We start from the raw sequence: 24,491 nt of genomic DNA, 5'->3' as shown, positions 1-24,491 counted from the left end.
GGTATATGCCTGTATATGGCCATTTGGTTGAAGATGGGCTGGGGAGGGCTTCATTGGCTGGAAGGATGTAGATGGGCTGGAGTGAGCTTTGACGGAGACTTCAGTAGTTGGAACCTAAAAACAGTACCGGGCAGAGCTATGGATTCTTGCCCAGAAATAGCTAAGAAGAAGAAGAAAAAAATAAAACCAACAAATTTTTAGATTGAATCAGGTTCGGCAGATTAGATGGACCATTCGTATCTTTATCTGCCGTCATCTGCTATGTTACTATGTTAATTAATTTTAAATAGAATATATAAGTAACATACACTGACTTTTACTAAACCATGGTAGAGGTTTCTACCATGGGCCAGCAAAGTAAATGCTCATAAAATTCCTATTAGCCCATGGTAGAAACATCTACTATGGTTTAGTATAAGGAGTCCATAATTTGGTATTATTTTTCTTACTCTTATTTAACACAATAATGAGTAAAATAAAGATGTCCAAAGGAGATTTCTTCAGGCATAAGATAGTGTGAGAAGTATTGAGTTGTTGGAATTACTTTAATTTATCCCTCCCCCTCCCCCCAAAAAACAAAAGAAATGAAGAAAAATCAAATATTCCCACAGAAACCAAATGAAAAACAAAGAAAGGTGGGAATGATGAAGCAAATGTTCCAGAAAGAATGATAATAAGTCCTTTATTGGAAAGCACTTGGTCCCAAATTTCCAAAGACATAAACTGATTGGAAGTGGACACCACACGGGCCGTGTTTTGGCTAGGAAGCCTTCATCAGGAGTCCTATACCAAAGTTCACCAAAGATACCTAATTAATAGGACGTTGTGGTGCTGAAATCAGAAAGAATTTTTAAAAAATGCAGAACTGTATAAAAACAACGTGCAGCGATTCCATGGTCTTACTAACTGACAGTGTCACTTTAATCTGTAAAACAAAAAACATTTAGATAGCCTGAAAGTACAAAACACACATCCAGCAGCTAAAAAAAAAAAAACCTGTCGCAAAACTGAAAGTGAATAATAAGGATCAAGGGCCAGATTCTATAAATGGCACCTAAGCATGCCTACATTGTAGGAGCCCCCCCCACATAGTTGTCAATCAACCATTAGGTGCTTCTTAAAGAATCACACCCAGTGGCACCTAAGTGGACTTAGTCATTGCTAGGCACTGTACAGGTAAGCACTGGTATATTAGGTCAGGTTCTACTGGGTCTAATTTATTGGTGCCTAACTTGGACACCAGCGATGCTTAATTCAACCACACCTTATTCTCTGCCCCATAGCAGTGGGTGGATGGGTTCCGTAATGAATGCGCGTGAGACATTGGCGTGCTGACAATCCTGCACAGGACTTCAGCGCACCACGTTCAAAGTGTTCCTGTTATCGCTGTGAGTGGGGGTCTGGGGGGAACCCCCCCCAGTAAACTTACAAGTGTTTGTGCTCCCGTAGGGGGTGATGTGGGGGGAGGGAACCCCATTACACTGTAAACTGCCGTTTTCCTGCAGTTTTCGGGTAATTGGCAGTTTGCAGTGTAGTGAGGGGGTTCCCCCTACAGGAGCGCAAACACTTGTTCTCCCCACACATCTCCCAAAGTGAGCGTGAACACTTGTCAGTTTAGTGGGGGGGGATTCCCCCCCCCCCCCCACACACACACACTTTGAGCACTAACAGGAACACTTTTAACGCGGTATGGAGAAGTACTGCATGATTGTTGGTGCGGCAATGTCCTATGCAGTTTTGACGCGTCACCGGGTGGAGGGTATGGTGGGGGGGAGAGACACCGCTTCCATTTACATGGCTGTTCTGAAGGTTCTCCTTCTGATATAGTCAGCCTGACTACTTAGGTTCAATTGGAGTAATTAAAGTCTAGTCTACTCCCCATATATTTTCTCTTTCCCTAAGCCGATTGCCCTCCACACATTCTCTATCCCTGTTCCCAAGCTTTTCTCTGCAACACTTTCATCCAGTTAGTTCCAATCCCCAATCCCCAGTCTCCAATCCCAACCAGTCTTCACCATCCCGTCTCCACTTTTCAACCCCCTCAAGGTATCGCTTCTTATTTTTATAATCCAACTACATTTACTCCATAGATTTGTTGGCAGTACCACCTAAAGATTCTGTTCTCAGTTTTATGATAATATTTCTTCCTTTATGAGGAGAGAGACGGAATTTAGGCAACGTACAGAGATCTGAATAGTGGCGGTCAAAAACAAATCAACTGATAAGGATGTCCCAGTAACAAGACTCTGGAGGGGAGGGGGGAAGTAGGGGGGTTCACACAGATTTGATGTGGGCCAGCACCTATCCCTAGGCGTTGCAGTTGAAGAACACTGTTCTACAGCCCATTTTAACCTACGAACAAAAATACTGTGGGGCAGTTAACATAAATGTAATTGTAGTTGGTAAACATAATTTAATGGAAAAATGAAATTCATCAAAATGGAACAGAATAATTGTGTGTAATTTATTTCAATTTACTCACCAAAGAGTACACAATAGACCAGTACTTTGGCTTTATTGAATCACAGGACATTCAAGTCTGAATCTTTGTTCTATTGATGTTCCCAGTCCTGGAGATCATGAGAAGGATGTTTCCACCGCTACTGTGATTCCTATCAGCTGAAAGAGCAAGAAAAATGGGGAATGAACAACCAAAAAAAACCCCAGCCTTGTGGGGATGGTGATTATGTTCCATACTTACCATTCCTCTAGCTGATCATACCTAGATGTACCAAGGAACTAGAATGTTAAGGATCACTGCTACTACCATGGCAGGCCTTAAAAATTATAGTGCATGCTAAATTGATTTAACATGTAACATTGTGCATTGTGCATTGTCGATTAAAGAGCAATTCTATAACTGCATACACTGCATAAGTGCCTAAATAATTAGGAATTTAGGTGTGAATATTTTGACCAGGTGTGAGCACATTGCTAGTGTCCAACAGCCTTTGCATAGGCCACAAACCTTGACTGAGTGGATTTTTATAGAGTTGGTAGAACTGGGTGCACTAAAGGAATGGAGAGTATTCAAGTTCAGATAAACACAAAAAATGTTTTATTTAGTCTTTTCTTTCACTTTTGCATTTTAACATGAACCAAAATCTCTCAACAAGCCAAAAACTAAAACATAGGGTCTTCTTTCCCTTAGGCAAGTTGAGATAATGTGCTCCAATACAGTTCATAGACTTAACTCAGTCTGTATTCTAAAACATCACAAGACAACAACCCCCCCCCCCAAAAAAAAAACCCAAAAACAAAACAAAATTCTTCTTTTCAACACAGTTCTTCCTGCACTCCTGCAGGCCTTGGTCTGGCCTAAGCCAGCTGCACCAGACCAGCACATTCTGTCCAAGTCTGATAGCTAAGAAAAAAAATAAAAGCACCCAAACCTCAAGCATTGCTTTTAAAATTCATAGTTCATGCCATATCATCACTGAAGTACTGTACTGGGTTTTAACCATTGTGTAAAACCCAGGGCATGGGGTCTACCACCCATATGATCAGCTCATAAAGATCCCACCCAAAATAAAAATATCTTATTTGATCGTAATATTTATTTTCAATGGAATTCATTTTGTAAGGCTTCACTGCAGAAGGCTTGGCAAAACTACCCTAATAAAAGGTTCAAAAGCAGTTTTCTTCACCTCTAGCAAAACAGTGACCTGCTTCAGGCCTCTCAAATCACTGAACTGCTTTACTCTTAACAGTCTTTCACAGGCTTTGCTTGTTCACCAAGAAAAAGTAAAACAGTTCATTTCAAAGCCTTCTTTAAATTCTGCCTTCCATTGGCTCAAGGAAACAACACCGTTTTTCTACTTTACTTTTTTTTGTCAGCAACAAACTTTCAGCAGGTTTAAAAAATGTCCACTTTTACAATGCTTTGAACAGCTGAATAATTATCACAGTCATCATAGGAACTCAAGCCTTCCTCTATTTCCATATCTTCAAAATTATCAGAATAAGAAGACAAAATTTCACTCTGAGCTTCCCTCATAGGGTTCTACCTGAGCTTCAGAATGTAGTGTGTCCTGTTTCAAGTTTAATGGAGATTTGATTAATCGCTTAATCATAATTCTAAGCGATGTACATAATAATAAAATTACAAAATGTAGGGAACAATACAATAAATAACAAAAATCAGGTCTGACAAGACTATTAACAAACGTAACAGAACTAAAAACATAAGGGAAGAGAGGGATAAGAACTACAAATTATTTAAAAGTTAAAGAGACATATAAGGGAGATACAGAAGGAAAGAGAAGTTAAAAATTACTTCAATAAAATTAGAGAGAAAAAGTAAAATTGGTTGGAAAACTAAATGGCTAATTTTCAAAGGCGTCTTTAAAAAGAAAGCTCTTTAGTTTACTTTTGAAGCCGGATTAAGACTCCTGCTAAAACATGAGTTGCTGACTGGCTTCTAGTTCTGTTACTGCTCCCTTCTACTACTGTTGGATCCTCCCTTTTCTTTTCCTGCATTTGGACAATTAAAACTAAACCCAGGTGTGGATTTTTCCTGATTCCCTGTGTGCTTCTCAGTGTGCTGGGCTGATTTAAACCGGCTTTCTGCCTATGGCTTGCTGAAGCTCTTTTAACTCTGGGCTTTAAATCTACCTGTCTTAGTTCATCTGGGACTTTTAGTCCTGATTTTAGATGACTAGATTTTGAACTAGGAAATAATAAACAGGTACTTGGCTGCTTGGACCCAGCCTGAGAAATTGTTTTAGAAGATAATTTCCCTCTCTTCACTAACCTAGGCTGTGCAATGAGTTTGTGTTGTGAAGGGATTTGTGCCAATCTGCCAATGTCTTCAAGTTTCTAGTTTATTAGGTTTTTATATACCGCCTATCAAGCTTTTCTAAGCGGTTTTACAATCAGGTACTTTCCCTCTCTGTCCCAGTGGGCTCACAATCTGTCTAACGTACCTGAGGCTATGGAGGACTGAGTGACTTCTTCATTTGCCCTTGTTTTCTGAAGGCCTTTCTCTGTACTCACAGAGCATTCCTTGTGATAATATACACTATTTGCTATGCTATAAAATAGCGCATAGTTGCTATAGCGTGTAACTTCGAGGGATTATACATGTGAATGGTACATGGATGGGATATGGACATCTCAGACATAAACATGTAACTTACACAATGCTGTAAATCACGTGCGTGATCCATAGCTCCTAGGTGCACTTACTGTATACTTGCTATTGATCTGGCCTGAGGGCATCTAACATTCTGTGCACATCTTTGAGCTTTAAAGCGGTATTCTATAACATTTGGATGCACAGAAACCATTATAGAACTGGCATTCAATGCTCCCCATCATGGTACCTAACATGTAGTGTCCCGTTACAGAACTGCTCCCTTAGCATATTAAAAAAAATAATTCTAATTCACGTTAAGAAGCTTTTATGAAAATGAAGATGTGAAAGAATGTGAAAAATGGGGGAAAAGTCCAACTATCTGAACATTTTTCACTTGTGCACATCTGAAACCCAATGAGCAGTTGGCCGAGAATGGGAAGGGGAGGGGGAGGGAATCACAAAACCAGATTTGATTTCCCCTCTGCTCCTTGTGACCTTGGGCAAGTTACATAATCCTTCATTGTCACAGGCACAAAACTTAGACTGAGAGCCCACTAGGGACAGGAAAGTCCCTACTGTACCTGCATGTAATATGTAAACTGCTTTGGTTATACCACAGAAAGGTTGGCACTTTCAGCATTCCTACTTATGTGTCAATGTTTAACCAATCAACGCTGAATCTCAGAGCTACCTGGGTAAAAAATTGCACCCCTGGAATATCTTTGAGACTAAGTAAATGCTATATGGCCAATGAGATGGCCAGACCGAATTTATGCAATCAACAGAAGGGGGAGGGGAGGGGGGGGAGAGGGAATGTGCAACAGCAGTATTTGTGTGGGTAAACTACATAACCTACTCTTTACCTATCTAGAAAGGACAAATGTTTTTCCATTGTAACCCAACATTTTTCATCTCTTTTGTAATCCGCCTTGAACCGCAAGGTAATGGCCGAATAAAAATCTCTAATGTAATGTAATGTAATCCCTTAAATGACCTAAGTAAATCTTTTGAATATCGTTGAAGTGTTGCTGGAGCACAGAGCGGATGCCAGTAAAGTAGTATTGCTCAGTGAGTGAAAGCATCGGCAGGACAAACAGCTAGATTTGTGTGGAAATAAAAGCATACATGCCAAAGAGTTAAATAATAATGCTTTCAACTGAAAACATTCTTTTTTATATTTTCAGACAGGAATCATTTAAATAATGCAACACGCAGAAGCACATCATACTTAAAGTTACCAGGTTAGTAAATGCTTCCGTATTAGAGAGTTCCTGACTTTTGCACAGACTTTAACTGTTTTCTGTATTTTGGAGGTGAGATATGATATGTCAGGCTTTGGAATTATGGGTAAAAAAATTCCAAGCATAGAGCTCCTTCAAAACACCTAACCCATCTTTTAGGACATGCTAAAAATACAAGATAATTTTATCTTATAATGGTCCAAAACATTAGAGAAATATACATATATATATTTTTTTAATGAGGAAAAACTCATCCAGCTGGCTAAAATAGAATGGATATTCAATGCTGAACCATGACCAGAACATTAAGGTCTCTGACAGCACCTTAAAATTACACGGGTAAGGCTGTTATTCAGTATCATGGTCACGTACCTAACTGGTTAAGTTAGTACCCACAATCATTAAAAATGGGAGGTATCTCTTATATTCTCTGGAAAACTATTCTCATACATAAACACTGCAACTTCCAATATATTTATAAATGACCTGGAGGCGGGAACAAATTGCGAAGTTATTAAATTTGCGGATGACACCAAACTCTACCGTAGGGTTGAAACCATGGAAGACTGCGAAGATCTGCAAAGGGACCTAACGACGCTAGAAGAATGGGCCAAAAAATGGCAAATGAACTTTAACGTAGGGAAATGCAAGGTCATGCATGTAGGGAAAAAGAACCCGATGTTCAGCTACAAAATGGGAGGATCACTGCTAGGGGTAAGTAACCTTGAAAGAGACCTGGGAGTGATGGTGGACACGTCTTTGAAGGCGTCGGCACAGTGCGCCACAGCCTCAAGAAAAGCAAACAAAATGTTGGGTATCATTAAGAAGGGTATCACGACCAGGACAAAGGAGGTCATCCTGCCACTGTATCGTGCAATGGTGCGACCGCATCTGGAGTACTGTGTCCAGTATTGGTCGCCGTACCTCAAAAAGGACATGGCGGTACTTGAGGGAGTCCAGAGAAGAGCAACTAAACTGATAAGAGGTATGGAAAACCTCTCATATACTGACAGACTGAAAAAGCTGGGGCTGTTCTCCCTGGAAAAGCGGAGACTTAGAGGACACATGATAGAAACCTTCAAGATCCTGAAGGGTATAGAAAAAGTAGACAGGGACAGATTTTTCAGATTACGGGGAACCACAAGTACAAGGGGGCACTCGGAAAAATTAAAAGGAGACAGGTTTAAAACAAATGCCAGAAAGTTCTTTTTCACCCAGAGGGTGGTGGACACATGGAACGCGCTTCCGGAGGCTGTGATAGGCCGGAGCACGTTACAAGGCTTCAAAGAAGGTTTGGATAGGTTCCTAGAGGATAAAGGAATTGAGGGGTACAGATAAGAGTAGCGGTAGGTTATAGGGATAGTCTGGGACCATTGCTCAGGCAATGGGCCTGATGGGCCGCCGCGGGAGCGGACCGCTGGGTGAGATGGACCTCTGGTCTGCCTCAGCGGAGGCAACTTCTTATGTTCTTATGTTCCTAGAGTACTATTAACTAATAAATATTTAATCAAAAATGTTAACTTATCTATTTTCTTATTTCTCAACTTATTTTCATAAAGGCCTCCTTTCATAAAGCAGCGCCTATCGCGGTCCTAGGGAGACACCTAGGGTCACCTAAGCTCACCACTTACTGGTGAAATATCAAATTAGTACTTATAGTGATCTAAATGTATTAAAATCTTATATAATAATGTTTAAAACATATTTTCATAATAATATGAGTGTGCTCAGTCCCCTAACAAACTGGTCAAAAGAAAGAGACCAATGATTTAGAAAACCATCATTGCTCCACTCTGTTCTCCTTAATCCTCACCAAACTTCCATAATGTAATTATATACAATTATGTAAATGAATAGAATGAAAAAAATTTTGGGGAGAAATCCTCCTTCACTAGGATAACACAATCCACTTATCTGTTAGGGGTTACTCGTATGTATCCAATATTCTTTTGGTCCTCCATTTCAAATGTCCCGGAATGCTGCTATCCATTAGTGCAAAATATGTGATAAAATGTGTAGAAATAACTCCATAAAGACGAATTACTATGTAGTGGACTCTGGTCCACTAGTATATCCCTCAACTTCGGCCAAGTTTCCATATCTTCATCAGGAGGGGTAAGCTGTAGCAATCAAATGGACTCCGCACAATTGCTTAACTTTCTAAGAATGTTGCGCACAGATTTTAAATGGTTGCTCACAGCAATGACTGTGTAGATCACGATAAACTATGGAGAACTCTAGCACAAATGGGAATACTTAAACATATAACTCAACTGATAAAGAGCCTCTATGAAAATCAAGAAGCTGCAATGAGAACTGAATATAACAACACTGATTGGTTTCAATAAAACATGGCATCAGGCAAGGATGCATTTAGTCACCTTACCTGTTCAACCTTTATGGTGAAGCCATCTTCAGAAAAGCAAATTTGGAAGAAGAGAGCGTTGGATTCAAAATTGGAAGCAGAAATATAAACAACCTCTGCTATGCAGATGATACAACGTTCATCAAAGAAGATGTGCTGTATTTACTGAGAAAAGTCAAAACCAAAAGTCATAACATGGGATTAGAACTGAACATAAACAAGATGAAAATCACGAACCTGGAAAATGATGAATATTTTGAGCTTGAAGGCATAAGAATAGAAGTTTTAAAGGATTTTAATCTCCTGGGCTCTTTCGTAAACAAAGAAGTAACTAGCCAGGAAGAAATACTCCGCAAAATAGCACTTGGTCACTCTCAACAAAGTATTCAAAGGCAAGGAAATAGCACTCCAAACGAAGATAAGACTTGTCCATGCACTTATTTTCTCAGTAGTCAAACAGGGATGCGAAAGCTGGACACTATGGAAACAAGACAGAAAGAAGATTGTCTCATTTGATCTTTGGTGCTGGAGAAGGATGTTATGCATGCCTGGAGCACCAGAAGAACTAATAAATTGATTCTCCCTTACTTTTCTGCTGTACCCATGTTTGGATCTTGTTGATTGTATTGACTGCTTTTACAATAAAAATTATAAAAAAAAAATTGATTCTGGAAGAGATCAAGCTCACTCGAAGCCCAAATAAAGTTACAACTGTCTTATTTTGGTCACACTGTCAGAAGAGAGAAATCATTAGAGAACGATATCATGTTTGGGAAGATTGAAGGAATCAGGCGAAGAGGGCGACCTGCATTCAGATGGCTGGACACATTGAAAACAACCATGGGGATGATGCTGGAGGACCTTACCGGACTAGCACAAAACCAATTTCTTTTTAGATCTGTAATTGAATTACTAAGACTTGAGCATGAGTCGATGGCACCTTTCTCACTCACAAAAATACTTGCAAATCTGGAATATTGTTGGTTTTTATAACTTGTCGCTCACATGAGAAAAAATTTGCTTGCATCTGGCCAAACCTTAGAAGGATCAATGGCACCTGCATAACTTATGCTGGGTCACCAATCTGATCTCCCTCCCATAATCTCCTGGAGCCCCCACTCTGATTATTCAAACAACCGTCTAGATCCATTCCCCCCTCCATCTCCTCTCCTTTCTGATCCCCCACATTGTTCCTTCAACCCATCCATTCTGTACCCTCTCTAATTTTTATCTTCATCTATACCTTTCTTCTGGTTCTAATCTGCCCCTTCCTGTCTTCCTCCCCCAATTGCCATAGACCTATAGCCCATCTGTGACTTACCTCTGGTAGCCTAGTAGGATGAGGCAGGAGCAGTCCCCTTCTACCACTGCCCCACCTAACTCTAGTTTCAAAATGGCAGCACTGACCCCTAGCGCTAGTTCCCTAGCACTTCCATCCCATTGTTCTAGACCACCCCATTGTTCTACTCTGAGAAAGTCCAGGAGGTGACTAGGGATCTGAGGGGAAGAGTAGGGATGGGAGAGGGATTGGAACCAAGAAGCAGCATGGGGGGGGGGAGGGGATTTATCAGAGCCTGGCAAGTATGAGTAAGGTTCTGGAGGTATAGGGGAATGGAATGGGGAGGATGAGAAAGTACACTAAAGTAAGATCCCCTTGTGAGGGTTCTGGCTGATATTCATCTGGGATCCATACATGGAAAGTATCTATATTGGTCCCATCTGAACACTGGCTGGAACCCATTTAAGTACTGGAGACCAGCATAGGCTCTGTCATGCCCAGCTTTTAACATTCAGATTTAGCCATAGGCAGTCAGCATTATTAAAAAAAAACAAAAAAACCCAAAACTGCCTGCTCTCAGCTGAATATTGACCAGTTGACTGTGTAGGCATGTACAATCAATGGATATGATGGAAAACGGGAGGAAATGATTTAAAGTACTTTTAGGGTGGATGGCATTCTAGGCTAGTTAAATGTGTCTGTAATAGATATGAAAGTTGCATTGGATATACCATTTGTTAAGAAGCCTTCTATTTATTCATTGTAAATTGCTTTGAGTATTGAACAGGAGTAATACAAAAATGCAAACATATAAAAAAATAATACACATGAGTCCATATGTTCATAATTGTCCGTCGTGAAAGCTCTATAAATTTGATCTCTGTGCCCATGAAGGATATTAGGGATGAAGTTAAACTGAATATATGTGTTATGGTTGTAGGGAGGATGCTGTGTATGTTGAAGGTGGTCACTGTTGACCGTTTTATGTTTTCATTGCATTTTTGTATGGTTTAATGTTTGTAATGGTATTTATTCTGTCTGTTCATTTGTCCTTCACTTTGTATAAGGTGAATAATAAATACATACAATATTCACATTCCTGAAGGGAGCTTACTTTTGCTGTGTTCTGAGGATAAAGTTTGGAGCCCCTGGAAATATCCAACATTCATAATTTTGTAATTTTCTTAAGACTGATCTCTGTTTGCTTCCTTCTTCTGTTATTACTGTAGGTCTTTGAGAAGAGCTCTGAATTGATTATAACATATTGCTCATTAAGGCTGGGTTTTACTAAATGACACTAAAGGCTTTTAGCATGGGCCGGTGAGGTAAATGCTCCAGCGCTGATAGCAATTCTATACGCATCAGTGCATTTACCTCTAGTACTGTTTAGTAAAAGGAGCCCTAAATGCAGAAAGTAGTACAGTCATTTTTTTTTTCCATCTGCGCCCCTTTACAGTAAAGCTTAGGAAGTGATTTTGGAAAGACTGTAAATCACTTACATAATGAAATAGTGAACTTACTGTATATGAGGTGCAATTTGCACATGGAAGCTATACCCGGAGGAGATATGGTGGTGGTAGGTTTGGGGGCTCCTTTTTGTTAACATATTGTAGAAGGGCTTTGCAAGTTGAAAGTAACACAACTGAACATTGGCTTTTACACCTGCTCTAAATTATTCACAAACTCCCATAAAACTGTCTTGACATTTTTTGAGCTAGTGCTAAAGTAGATTCTCTCTCAGTTGGTGTTCCCTGCTTGTCACTCTCTATTACCCCTGCTTCTATTTGTCCTTTTACCCATTTCATCGGTCTCTCCCCCCCCCACCCTTTCTCTGTCTCTTATAGTTGGGTGCTGTATAAATGGGTGTCTGTCTTTGTGATGATGGGCTCTGGATGTAAAGATGGCGAGTCCTGGGTGTGCTGTTGGTGAGAGTTTGGTTATCATGAGTGACTAAAATAAGTTAGTTTCTCTGTAGAGAAACATAGAGGACATAGAGGAGGGCCACAGGATTGTCCTATCAGATGTTTGCACATACAAGGTTTCTCCTTCGACAAACAGACCATTCTCCGTTTCTATAGCAGCTACAGCTTCAGCTATAGTTGGCCCAACAGTGGAGGTAGACCATGCCTATGAATCTGAAGGTGAACACACAGTCCTTCCTTGCTACAGATCGTTTTTTGTCCATTGTGGGGGCCATGGCCTGCTTCAGGTTGTCAGCCGCATCATTCTGTATCCATCGATGTCTGTGAACTTTTCTCAGCCAGCTTAATGTCTTCCATCAGGATGTCCTGCAGAAACTATGAATGAGTTCTTTGAGAGAGTTCATTTCCCCTCAGTGATTTGATGTTAATACTGAGGAAGTGAGAAAAACTATAGGAACAGAAAGGTCTTTCACTCTCTATCCTTTCAGGTAGTATGCAGAGCTTAAGATTTCACCATTGATATCTACAATCTGTCATAGGCAGGAGTACATCCACTGAAATCTCTTGCGCAGCTCATTAAGCACATGACAAGTGAGGGGGATTTCCAGTCATTCAGAGCAACCAACCAACTCAGCCTTACTTTGTTTTTTTTTTCCTTTCTTCCATACAGGTGATAAAGGATTTCCAATGGACCCCCATTCTAAGAGTCAGCCTGAGAAATGATAAGATAGTGTTTATTGCCAGAGAATTGTTATCATTTAAAGGACCTTTGATATGGTCAAAAGCTGCTTCAGGTGTCTGGACAGATTGTGGCAGGGCTGTAGTGAGCTTTGTGCAGCTGGTACAGCCACACATGATGCAAGGAAGGTGGGGGGAGGGGCAGCAAACTTATGCCATTTCTATTCCTCTTCTGCTTAGCCACAATGCAGTGGGTAAGACAGGAGTGCTAGGGGGCATGTCCCACATATCGCAGCAAAGGGCACTTTTCCAGCTTGGGGTGCTGCTGGAAGAGACCTCCTATACAGTCTCCCTAAGATACTGTATGTGACCTTTTCATATCTTGCTACATTGTTGTTTTGGGAGGGAGGGATAGAGGGATATGGGTGACTAAAACTACATCAGGTATATACCTGACTGGGCCTCCGCGTGTGCGGATCGCCGGACTCGATGGACCATGGGTCTGATCCGGAGCAGGCAGTTCTTATGTTCTTATGTTACATGCTACATGATTTAGGCTTCACTCTCAGGAGCCTCTTCCTGGGGGTGGTGTGGCAGAGGTGCCCATGTGCTTAAGGCCCCGCCCACAGGAGGGGCCTAAGGCTCCCAGGCCTATTCTAGTTGGCCCAGGCGCCTCAAGCCCCACCTGTGGGCAGGGTTTGAGCTGCCTAGGCCAATCCGGCCCCATTCCTGCACTGGCTGGCCTGCCGGACGGGCGGGCTTGACACCCGTCCATCTGGCCAACATTTTTTGAGGTACAGGGAAGGGGGGTGGGGGGTGGGGGGGTTGTGGGGTCGGCGGGGGGGGTTGTGGGTCAGCGGGGGGGCGATCGGAGGTTCGGGGGGGGCGGTGATTGAGGCCAACAGCGTGGCAGATTTCAAAAATAAATGGGATATTCATGTGGGATCTCTAATGATGTAAAGGCAGGGGGTGGTGAGCAAAATCAAGGAGAAGGGTCACTAGAGTGGGCAGACTTGATGGGTTTTGGCCCTTTTCTGCCATCATTTTTCTATGTTTCTATGTTTCTATGTAAGGGCAGGTGGGCCTGAGATCCTTCCTGCCCTTATTTTAGTGGGGGGTGAGGGTTAGAGGGAGTCGCGGGCCAGGAGGGCTTGGGCTCCCTCCTGGCTGGATCGTGTGGTGGGGTGGGAGGGGGGGAGATCGCCGGGCCAGGAGGGCTTGGGCTCCTTCCTGGCCCCAACGGATTCGGCCCGGAGGGGGTTTGGAGATCGTGGGGCAGGAGGTCTTGGGCTCCCTCTTGCCCCAATAGTGTCGGGGAGGTCAGGGGTGCCGCAGGGCAAAAGGGCTTGGGCTCCCTCTTGCCCTGATGTCATCGGGGGGGGGGGGGTTTGTGGATCGTGGGGCAGGAGGGCTTGAGCTCCCTCTTGCCCCGAACGTAGTTGGGGTGCCGCTGGGGCAAGAGGGCTTGGGCTCCATCTTGCCCCGAACATAGTCGGGGTGTCGCGGGCCAGAAGGGCTTGGGCTCCCTCCTGCCCTGATCGTTGGGGGGGGGAAGGGTGGATCGCGTTAGGGGAGATGAGCCATCTCTCCTGCCGCGATCATTGCTGTAGGGGGTAGGCAGGTTGCTGGGGCCGCTGAGCTGATCGCAGCAGCCACGATCAGCTTAGTGGCCCCTTTTTGGCACTTATACCTGTTTTGACTTGGTCTAAGTCAAAACGTATAAGTGCCAACTAGGCAACCTGCCTAAAGTTTTGGTTATACCTGTTGTACGCCTAGGTGTAGGTCGGCCTACCTCCCACCCACCGCCCGCCTTTTCCCCTCCTCTAAAAACCCCTCTTTTCTCTCTGTGCGTTTAAAGGCAGGGGAAAGGCCTAATATGATTTTAGATACATCTAAAACAAGCTTTGATTATGGGTATTTGGACGATCAGGCTTTTTGATCATCCAAGTAGCCATTTAGGCCACTTTTTAGACGTTTGTTGTTGTTTTTTTTTATTATGAGCCCCATAGTTTCTATAAAGTATTGTATTAGTGCTTTAAGTGCTCTGTGCTTAAAACAAAAGTATTTTTTTAAATATAAAAACTTTCAACTTATCTTTTTTTGTTGTTTTTACTTTGTTGCTCATATTGGGAAAGAACCTTTCATTCCGTCATGTTTCGCCCGAAAGCTATATCAAGGCTTTTATTCTCATTCTGCACCATCATTCTTTGTTCAGAAGGTAGTATTGATCGGGATGGTGCAGAATGAGAATACAAGGGGGGACTTTTCTTGATATAGCCTTCGGGCGAAACATGTCAGATAAGTATAGAACTGCTAATTAGCATGTGGCTGTGCCCCACCTGTAATACAAGAAAATACCATGCATGGTTTACTACTCATTAGCTACTAAAATATCACAATACCTGTTAATGTGGTTGTGTGCTTATGGTTATTGCATGATAAACCACATGTTAAGAGCTGGATTCAATAAAAAGTGATGAAAGTTAGGAACTGGGAAAATTTCATGGTCAGCGTCATTTTATAAAGGGCTCTTCAGGCTGAATTCTCTTTATAGAATAGATCTTACAGCATGATTCTATAAATGGTGCCTAAATATTAGGTGCCGACTAGGTACCTATTTATGTCAGGGTTTTCTTGGCCTAAGTACCAGTGCCTAAGTTCAAAAGAGGCACCTACATACAGACAATTTTCCCTAACTATGCCTACGTTGAGGTAGGTGTGTTGGACAAGGCGCCTACCTCAGTAGGTTAGACGCCTACCAAGTTAGGCAATTACCATCCAATTAAGGGCAATTTATGTCAATTACGAGTTGCTGATTGTTAATTAATGGTGCAATGTCCATTAAATCAGTTCTCTGTGCATTAAATTTTAAGGCTATTGAACCAAATATCTGCTAATGAATTCTTTATCCATGGGGGGAGGGGGTGAACAATTATCAGACTTGATCAATCTGTTCACTCAAAGGAAATACTAAGCAATCAGGTATCATCCTGCTCCCTGGAATTAATTTACTACTTCAAATCACACTCCCCAAATTACTGCTGATGAGAGATATCAATAGTCTAGCAAGAAAAGCTAAAATTATAGACTTAAAATATATTAAATATCTCTTTTTCTCCTCCCTCTTTTTCTATTGCTGTTTGATTTGTCATGCTGCTGTAAAGGTAAGAATGACAGACACCAAATCTGTCATAAAGTTACAAAGCATAAGTGTATGTGAGCCCTTCTGCCCTTGTTAGGAGAAAAAAATAAATAAATTCTCACTTCCTGGATAAAATCCAAACAATTTTCCATGGGAGGGAGAGAGGGAAGTGAAATGAAGAGAATGTAATTAAAGGGAAGGATTCCAGCCCATGGGGGCAGGGATCCCAGGTATGAGATATATATTGATGGGGCCAGGTCCTGGAAGCCTCCCCCATCTTGCTACCTGTGCTGCATGGCTATATACCCTCTTAAATGACTTTTTATAGGAATCTGATTAGAGGGAAAGAATGGACATGATTTGGTGGCACCTGCTTACCCTCTTATCCTACTAAGTCAAAATCACAAATGGAGGAAAAATATACACTCCTTCTAATAAGGAAGTGTGGAAAGATCAAATCAAAATAATAAACAACACGCTAACATCAAAAAATGAAATATTCTGACTGGTATACTTAATTTTTACGAAGGAAGGTAGTGCTCAGAGACATGGAGGAAAAAGGGGAACAAATTCCCCCCAAAACCTCACCACCTAATCATTGCAGTACTTTCCAACTAACAACCAATGGTATTTATCAATGTATTGAAATGAAATAATGTGAAAAAACTTATCTTTTAGTTATAATTCTTTGGCCTCGATGCGACACATTTCAAATCTTCATCAGGAAGTTTAACGGAAAAGATTGTTAAGACACACATCTTACATACAGGGTGTCAGTCTCTCATCGTAAGACGTGTGTCATCAATCTTTTCCATTTGGCTTCTTGATGAAGATTTGAAATGTGACTTGTCAAGGCCAAAGAATTATAGCTAAAAGATACATTTTTTTCACATTATTTCATTTCAATACATTGATAAATACCATTGGTTGTTAGTTGGAAAGTACTGCAATGATTGGGTGGTGAGGTTTTGGGGGGAATTTGTTCCCCTTTTTCCTCCATGTCTCTGAGCACTATCTTCCTTTGTAAAAAATTAAGGGCTCCTATTATTAAACTGCGGTAGCATTTTTAGCGCGCGCTGCAGATTAGCGCTCACTAATCCCCATGCTACGCGGAGAAACTAACACCAGCTCAATGGAGGTGCTAGCATCTAGCGCGCACGCTAAAACCGCTAGCGCAGCTTAGTCTAGCTATCCTCTTATGGAACTGTGCCCTTTGTGTAAAAACTTTGCAGATTAATCACATTATGTAACACAATTTTATTTAGTTATTTTTTTGTTCCTGGGTACTAACTGCCTAGGAACATAAATTGAGTTACATAGTGTAAGATTTTTAATACTGAGTTTACTTCACAGTAGGTGTAACTACTATGTGAGGAATTAAAAAAAAAAAATTATGTCTCCAGTTTTATCTCTTCATTTTTCTGGAAATAATGATTCCCTCATACGGTGAAGTTGTTAGGAAGTTATTTATTTAACCAAGTTCTATAATTCCTATTTACTATTTCCATCTTTGAATATCTGTAGAATGTCATATGGCATCTTTGTGCATATGTGCATTGTATGATAGTGTAATGGCAGCTACCTATATAATTGTATTGTAATTTTTAATCCTTTGAATTTTCTTGTGCAGTGTGCTATGTATCTGTGTCATTTAAAAAGCAAATCTGGCACACAGGGATCCTTTTAATAAGGCACGCTAACAGACTTAGCATGCATTAACCGATTAACGTGCACTAATTGATTTAGTGCGTACTAAAGATTAGCGCGTGCTAACTGCTATGGCATCCATACAGTATATTAGCATTTAGTGCACACTAATCTTTACCGCACGCTAAATCAGTTAGTACGCCTTAGTAAAAGTACCTCACAGTTTGCTAGACACATATTTGAGGCAAAATAAACATCAATGTTGCTTTGCCATCCCCCCCCCCCAAATCTTTTCCTCTGCTTTTGGATGATGTGCAGAACATTTTTGGAAAAGGGGCAAAATGCACAAAAAATGGGCGTGGCTAAATAATTAATTTTCCTTTTTTAAATTTTTTATTCATTTTTATACTTTCAACAAGTGGATTATAATAAAATGCAAACATATACACTTTAATATCACTTTTTGATCACACATACATTGAATCATAATATAGTTCCTCCCTCCCACCCTCCCTTCAATATAACATTATTGTTTCAGATTAATTTGAAATTAAACCCACCCTCCCACCACCCCATACCTCGATAAATAAAAGGGGAAGAAATAAATTAAATATAATCAATCCTTACAATAATTTGTTAATGGCTCCCAAACATCAATAAATTTTTTATAGCATCCCTGTTGAATAGCTAATATTTTCTCCATTTTAAAAATATGGCACAATGAATTCCACCAGAAATTATAACTTAATCTATCATGATTTTTCCAGTTTTTCGTAATTTGTTCAGTGGCAACTCCTGTTTTTATGTCCTCTAATACATAATTTTTGGAAATCTATTTGGAGTCAAATTAATAATTTACTTGAGAATCCAGTAGCGCTTTCATATGATACGATATTATTTGGCACATCAATGTGGAAAAAGAGTCAAATATCCTCTAAAAACAATAAATGATTAAGAATTGATTTTCTGAAAATTGTTTTCCTACAAGGTGTGAGTTTGTGATCACTTGACTGTATCACTGAATTTTACTGACATGTAACGTTATACACCTAACTATTGCACATCACAGCAAGAGGAGAGCTGTGTTCAACCCATTTTTGGCCTCTGCATGAGATTACTCTGTTTCTGAGTGCTACGAGTCCTTTCTTTGTGTTTTATTGATGTTTCTGTGGTTTTGTATTTTGTGTTTGTGGGTTTTTGTGCGTGCGCATTAGAAGAACTGTGTTTTGTGTACTCTCTTAGATGTGAATAACAATAAAGTTCAAAATAGAAAATGTTTGCTCTGGTGTTCCCACTTTACATTCGTAAAATGCAGTAAAAGAAACTGGCTTCAGGTCGCCTCTTCACCACTTTCAAACAATAACTTGGGACTCCTTTCACAAAGGCGCGCTAAGCATTTTAGCACGCGCTAAATATTAGCTAATGCATCTATGTTAGTCTATGGACGCTAACGGGTTAGCGCACACATATATTTAGCGTGCACTAAAACGCATGGCGCACCTTAGTAAAACAGGGGGGCTAGTCTGGCCTTCCCTACTCTTGCCTCCAAGAACTGGCTGCATTGCTCAGGTGTGCGCTCAATCATTAGCGGTGCTTCCTAGCCCAGCTAGGCCTCTTCTGACTTGTTCTTGTGGGCCAACACCTATCAGGAAACATTTTTTTTTTTCATTCAGCTGCTCAAGACAACATATTGTCATGTGTCTAAAGCTGGAGATGACATGAGAACGAGTAATCGTATACAAGTGTACTGCATTTATTATTATCTTAAAATGTTGCATACAAGTTGCTTGCACCTAAGTTAATTGTGGAGTGTGTTTGCAACATATGAAATATATATAGAGAAAAAAATCTTATAAAAATTGGTTTATTTACTCACATCATGCATGTGACCCACATTTATATTACCTTCCCATCATTCCTCTACCAGTATTAAAAAAAAAATCTCTTTCATAAACCACACCTGAGCTAAAAAGAAAAAAAAGCAAATCAATACAATACAAAATTACCCTGTCAGTCCTTGTTCTGTAATCTCTTCCAGTCTTTAGACATTTAGTTTCAAGTGTGTTCCTTTTGACAGAAAACCCTTTGTAAGTAGGGCTCCTGTTGTAGTAATCGATGTTGTGTTTTTGACAAGTTGTCACGTAAGCCGGCTTTGTGTTGCGATGTGCTGCATGAATCAGACAGCGAGAAACAGGAATGTGGATGTCCATAGTGTAGGAATGGTTTTAGGAGCTGAGCTGGAACTAGAAGAGATGCAGAGGCTAAAGAAGTGAGACCGTACGATAGACGGGAACTTCTGCCACTACATTTGTCATCTAAAACAATCTAATTCTAGATCTTCCCTTCATTTAAATGGATTAAACATGCACAGGATTATTGAACCCACCATGTTAAAATACAATGGCATTGGGTAGCAACATTTTTTTTCCCAAACTTTGCTGCACGTGACATACCACATGCTCCACCAGAGGTTTTTGTGTTCTAACTGGATGCCATCTTCCTTTTGCCAAGGGAAAAGTCCTATTTCATTGGATTGTTAGTCCAAGAATTTCACTGTCTATCTCCTTGCTACAGGCTTCGCCACCTTACCAGATCCATGTCATAAATCATTTCTAACCCATTCTTTTGGAGGTGAAGGGTGCCGTAAGTTTGCAGGCTCCCCATTACAAGATGCCTTAACTGCTTTGGAAAACTTCATCCCAACCTTTAATACCACCCCGGGCCTTACCAAGTACTACAGGACATCAAAATTACCAGGTAATTTCACTCATCAGGTCGAGCATAGAACAGAAAAGATTTTAGTGGGGACAATAGAAATGAAGGAAATCCAAAGATCTGAATTGGTTCAGCTACAGAAAATCTAAGTGTGTGCATGTTTGTGTGTGTGTGCGCGCGCTTGCATGTGTGTCTGTCTATTTTAGCACCATCAAACACATGTTTAAAGCTAGTGTAGTCTTTATATTATCCAATGTCAATGCATAACAAGGACCATGATCCCACCTTCACAGATTCAAGCCAATTCTTTGTCCTCAGTGTCAACATACTTCCATACGTTTTCCACTTTTTTTGGTAGTACAGTACCTTTCATTCTATAGGCTATCTCCTTGCTACAGGCTTGGATCCTATACCAGAAGTACGCTGTCGCACATTTATGATGCAGTCCATAGGAACCCAAGGGCATCTTACATTTGCAACTCTAACAACAAGGCCCATGTTTCAACCTCCATCAGTCAAGCATCCAACTAGAATCAAACCAATTCATAAATCTAAGCGGGTTCATGGTCCATTCTGCCGGACAACAAAATTGCCAGGTGAGTCCATTCATCCTTAGATGTCTGCTTCTTGAGAATTTACAGGGTAAATTAATGCTATATCTGCTGTCATTTGCTATGTTACTAACACATTGCAAATGACTTCTTGAACTTGGTTTATATTCAAAATAGGCATGAGTTCCCTTCTTCAGAATACCCCAGTTTCTCAAGCTCTTGGATCACTCATTTTTTCCAAGATGTCATCCTGGACTAGAAACATAAACTTTTCTTGTGTATGCTAATAGGTTTTTATAATAAGAGTAGGATATGATTACATGACTATCAGCTTAGCTCAAAAGAATAGGGGAGTAATTTTAAAAGGTATTTCCATAGGTAAACTAGTGTTTTACACACATAATTAGCTGTTTACATTCCATGGAGAATACCCACGCTTAAATGCAGTGGCGTACTAAGGAGGTGCACAAAGAAGTCACAGAGCCGCAGTTCACATGCACGTGGCCACTGGCCCCTCTGGTCCCCACCACTTCTGATGTCAACTTCTCGTTCCAGGGCAGGAAACCAGCAGAGCCAACTGCCATGCCCATGACTGTCCCATGGGCTCCCCCCTCCCCGCCTACACACACACACACACATTGCCTGGAGGGAGGTGCTCTGCCCCAGGTAGCAACCAAGCCAGGTACACCACTGCCTAAATATATGCACATACAAATCATATGCACAAATGCTTATCTGACCTCAAAGGAGGCGTTCCTGGGAGTGTGGTTAAATTGTGATTTCTTTGCATACTTTATAAAATAGATGCATAAAACAAACTTAGAAATGCATGCATTCCAAAGAGTATAAAAGTGTACATGTAATTTCCATAGTATTTTTTTTTTAAAGGAAACTGTGCGTGTACTTTCCTGATATACCTTCTGTGCATATCTGTCGTGTAAGCATTATCCCCCAGACTCTACATTTGGCACTCAAAGTTGTGCGCCCAATTTAATTGAGCAATGAGCCAATTGGCACCAATAATTGAGTGCCAACAATTAATTATTGGCATTCATTGGCAACCATTTGGATTTGAGCGCTCATCTTGCTAAGCGCTATTCTATAAAGATATGTGAGCAAATCTTTTAGGGGCTGATTCAATAGGTGCTGTCTGAAACAGCAGGCGTCTAGAAAAAAGGTGTCTGCCACGTGCCAATCACGTTCAGGCACCACTTAGAGAATCATGGCTCGGTGCCTAGCAATGAACTTAGGCATTTGTAATGTAGGTTGGGGTTTTAAAGGCCTACATTTCCTGCACCTAGACTGGGCATAGAATATTACCTTGTGGCGCTTAGTGATGCCGAAGGCCAATTCCACCCCTGCATGCGCCTTGAATATGGCGCATATAGTATCAATAAGTGCCGCTAGGTGCCCAGGTGGTAGCCACTGGTCTTGGAAGGTGTCTAGCAGTGCCTAGGTTTCTTTTAAATTGTTTCTTAATTGGCTTTTAATGGTGCGATCAATTACCATGCCACTTAAAGCTGATTAAAATAATTAAGTTAGGTGCCAGAAGGTGCGAGCTAGGCACTTGCTGGGGCCTAACTTTAGGCGGTCCTTACAGAATTTTCCTGGTAGTATGTAGCTGAAAAGGGGGCGTGGCCGCAGGAGGGACATGATCAGATCAGGGGTGTTCAGAAAAGATGTTTATGTTTATTGAGAGCTTCCATACCGCTACTAATGATTGGGGAGTCAATTCAGAGCGGTTTAAGAACATAAGAATTGCCGCTGCTGGCTCAGACCAGTGGTCCATCATTCCCAGCAGTCCGCTCATGTGGCGGCCCGGAATGAACGCAGGTAGGGCTGGTCTCGGTTAGGGCACAGGTATTTGACCTGGGGCAGCCACGTGAGCGGACTGCTGGGAATGATGGACCACTGGTCTGAGCCAGCAGTGGCAATTCTTATGTTCACCCTAACCGAGACTAGTCCTAACAGCACATGTTCTTGTTCAGCAGGAACTTGTCTAACTTTGTCTTGAATCCCTGGAGGGTGTTTTCCCCTATGACAGACTCCGGAACAGCGTTCCAGTTTTCTACCACTCTCTGGGTGAAGAAGAACTTCCTTACGTTTGTATGGAATCTATCCCCTTTTAACTTTAGAGAGTGCCCTCTCGTTCTCCTTACCTTGAAGAGTGTGAACAGTCTGTCTTTACCTACTAAGTCCATTCCCTTCAGTATCTTGAATGTTTCTATCATGTCCCCTCTCAGTCTCCTATTTTCAGGAGAGAAGAGGCCCAGTTTCTTTAATCTTTCGCTGTACGGCAGCTCCTCCAACCCCTTAACCATCTTAGTCACTCTTCTCTGGACCCTTTCGAGTAGTACCGTGTCCTTCTACATGTACGGTGACCAGTGCTGGACGCAGTACTCCAGGTGAGGGCACACCATGGCCTGGTACAGCGGCAAGATAACCTTCTTTGATCTGTTCTTGATCCACTTCTTTATCATTCCTAGCATTCTGTTTGCCCTTTTTGCTGCCGCCGCACATTGAAATGTTACCATACACTTACAAAGAGCTTCTGCGAGGTGTTACAATACAGAGTTATTAATACCGGCATGATTATGCCATAATCCATCATCCTACTTATGTTATTGGCACATTGATCATCCTACTTATATGCACATGTTTATACCAAATCAATTGTCCTACATATATTCACATATAATACTAAGTTTACTATTGCAGCTAAATACACTATATTTATACACCATCTAAGGAGGTTGGCCCTGTCAACTAACTGTAATCTATTTATATGCATCCCTGAAAGTTCTAGTTTCCTCTCTCTGTCAACTTTATAATTTCAGTTGAAGTAGTCTGAGAAAAGGACAGTCTTTATCCCTTTCTTGAATTTTCCGGTGTCCTTTTCTAGTTTTAATTCCTTTGGTAGGGCATTCCACCACATTGGGGCCATTACCAAGAACATTCTTCCCCTGGTGCTTTTGTGTTTGATGTCTTTGAAGGAGGGCATTTGTAGTAAGGGCTCTTGGCTTGTACGCAGAGCGGGTAGGGGTGTTTTGTAGTCTGGCTGCTAGGTATCGCGGTTCTGAGCAGTGAACAGTTTTGCGCATCAGCAATGAGATTTTTAATTTCACCCTGCTCTCAATCGGGAGCCAGTGTAACTCTTTTAGTAACTGGGTGACACTTGTCTGTCTCGATTTACCTAGCAAAAACCTATCTGTGGCGTTTTGTACTGTTTGGATCGTGTGCAATATTATAGAATTTGGTGGATCTGCATCTAATTTATGTGCTAGGTTTCAGTTGGTGTAAATTTACATGACCAACTTTGGGTGTGGATCCCAGCACTGTGCACTTTTTTTTGCCACCCAATTCTGGGTGTCATTTACTGAATCTAGTCCTATGTGAGCATGAAGGTATGCAGGTGTCAGTCATTGTCAACATGAACACAATTTTCATTCTCATGGACACTTGGCTTACAAAATCCACCAAGCTTCTGCAGATTCTGCACCTTTCTTAGTTTTCCAAACACTCAGGGAAGCAGGAAAAATATCACAAATGCCAACTCCAAAGAAATAACAACTGAAAGAGATTGAGAGGGGACATGATTGAAACATTCAAGGTACTGAAGGGGATAGACTTAGTAGATAAGGACAGGTTGTAAACCCTCTCCAAGGTAGGGAGAACGAGAGGGCATATTTTAAAGTTGAAAGGGGATAGATTGCGTATGAACATAAGGAAGTTCTTCTTCACTCAGAGAGTGGTAGAAAACTGGAACGCTGTTCCGGAGTCTGTCTTAGGGGAAAACACCCTCCAGGGATTCAAGACAAAGTTAGACAAATTCCTGCTGAACCGGACCGTACTCAGGTAGGGCTAGTCTCAGTTA

At 41.2% G+C, this 24,491-nt stretch overlaps 1 protein-coding gene across 3 annotated transcripts in view; it reads left to right on the top strand.

The window, feature by feature from the left end:
- Positions 1-24,491, top strand: part of PDE1C (phosphodiesterase 1C) — a 758,662-nt gene that overhangs the window by 717,177 nt on the left and 16,994 nt on the right. For 2 of the 3 annotated variants that reach the window (XM_033930571.1, XM_033930572.1), the window contains 2 exons: positions 6,262-6,318; positions 20,465-20,662. In XM_033930571.1, coding sequence (XP_033786462.1) covers positions 6,262-6,318; positions 20,465-20,662 — 255 coding nt within the window. The remainder of the gene's footprint in view (positions 1-6,261; positions 6,319-20,464; positions 20,663-24,491) is intronic. The other variant, XM_033930573.1, reaches the window with a different exon arrangement.

The sequence above is a fragment of the Geotrypetes seraphini genome, chromosome 2, assembly GCF_902459505.1.
Source record: "Geotrypetes seraphini chromosome 2, aGeoSer1.1, whole genome shotgun sequence".
Classification (NCBI taxonomy): Eukaryota; Metazoa; Chordata; class Amphibia; order Gymnophiona; family Dermophiidae; genus Geotrypetes; species Geotrypetes seraphini.
Note: the sequence above shows the minus strand (reverse complement) of the source record. Positions and strands in the feature narration are given on the sequence as shown.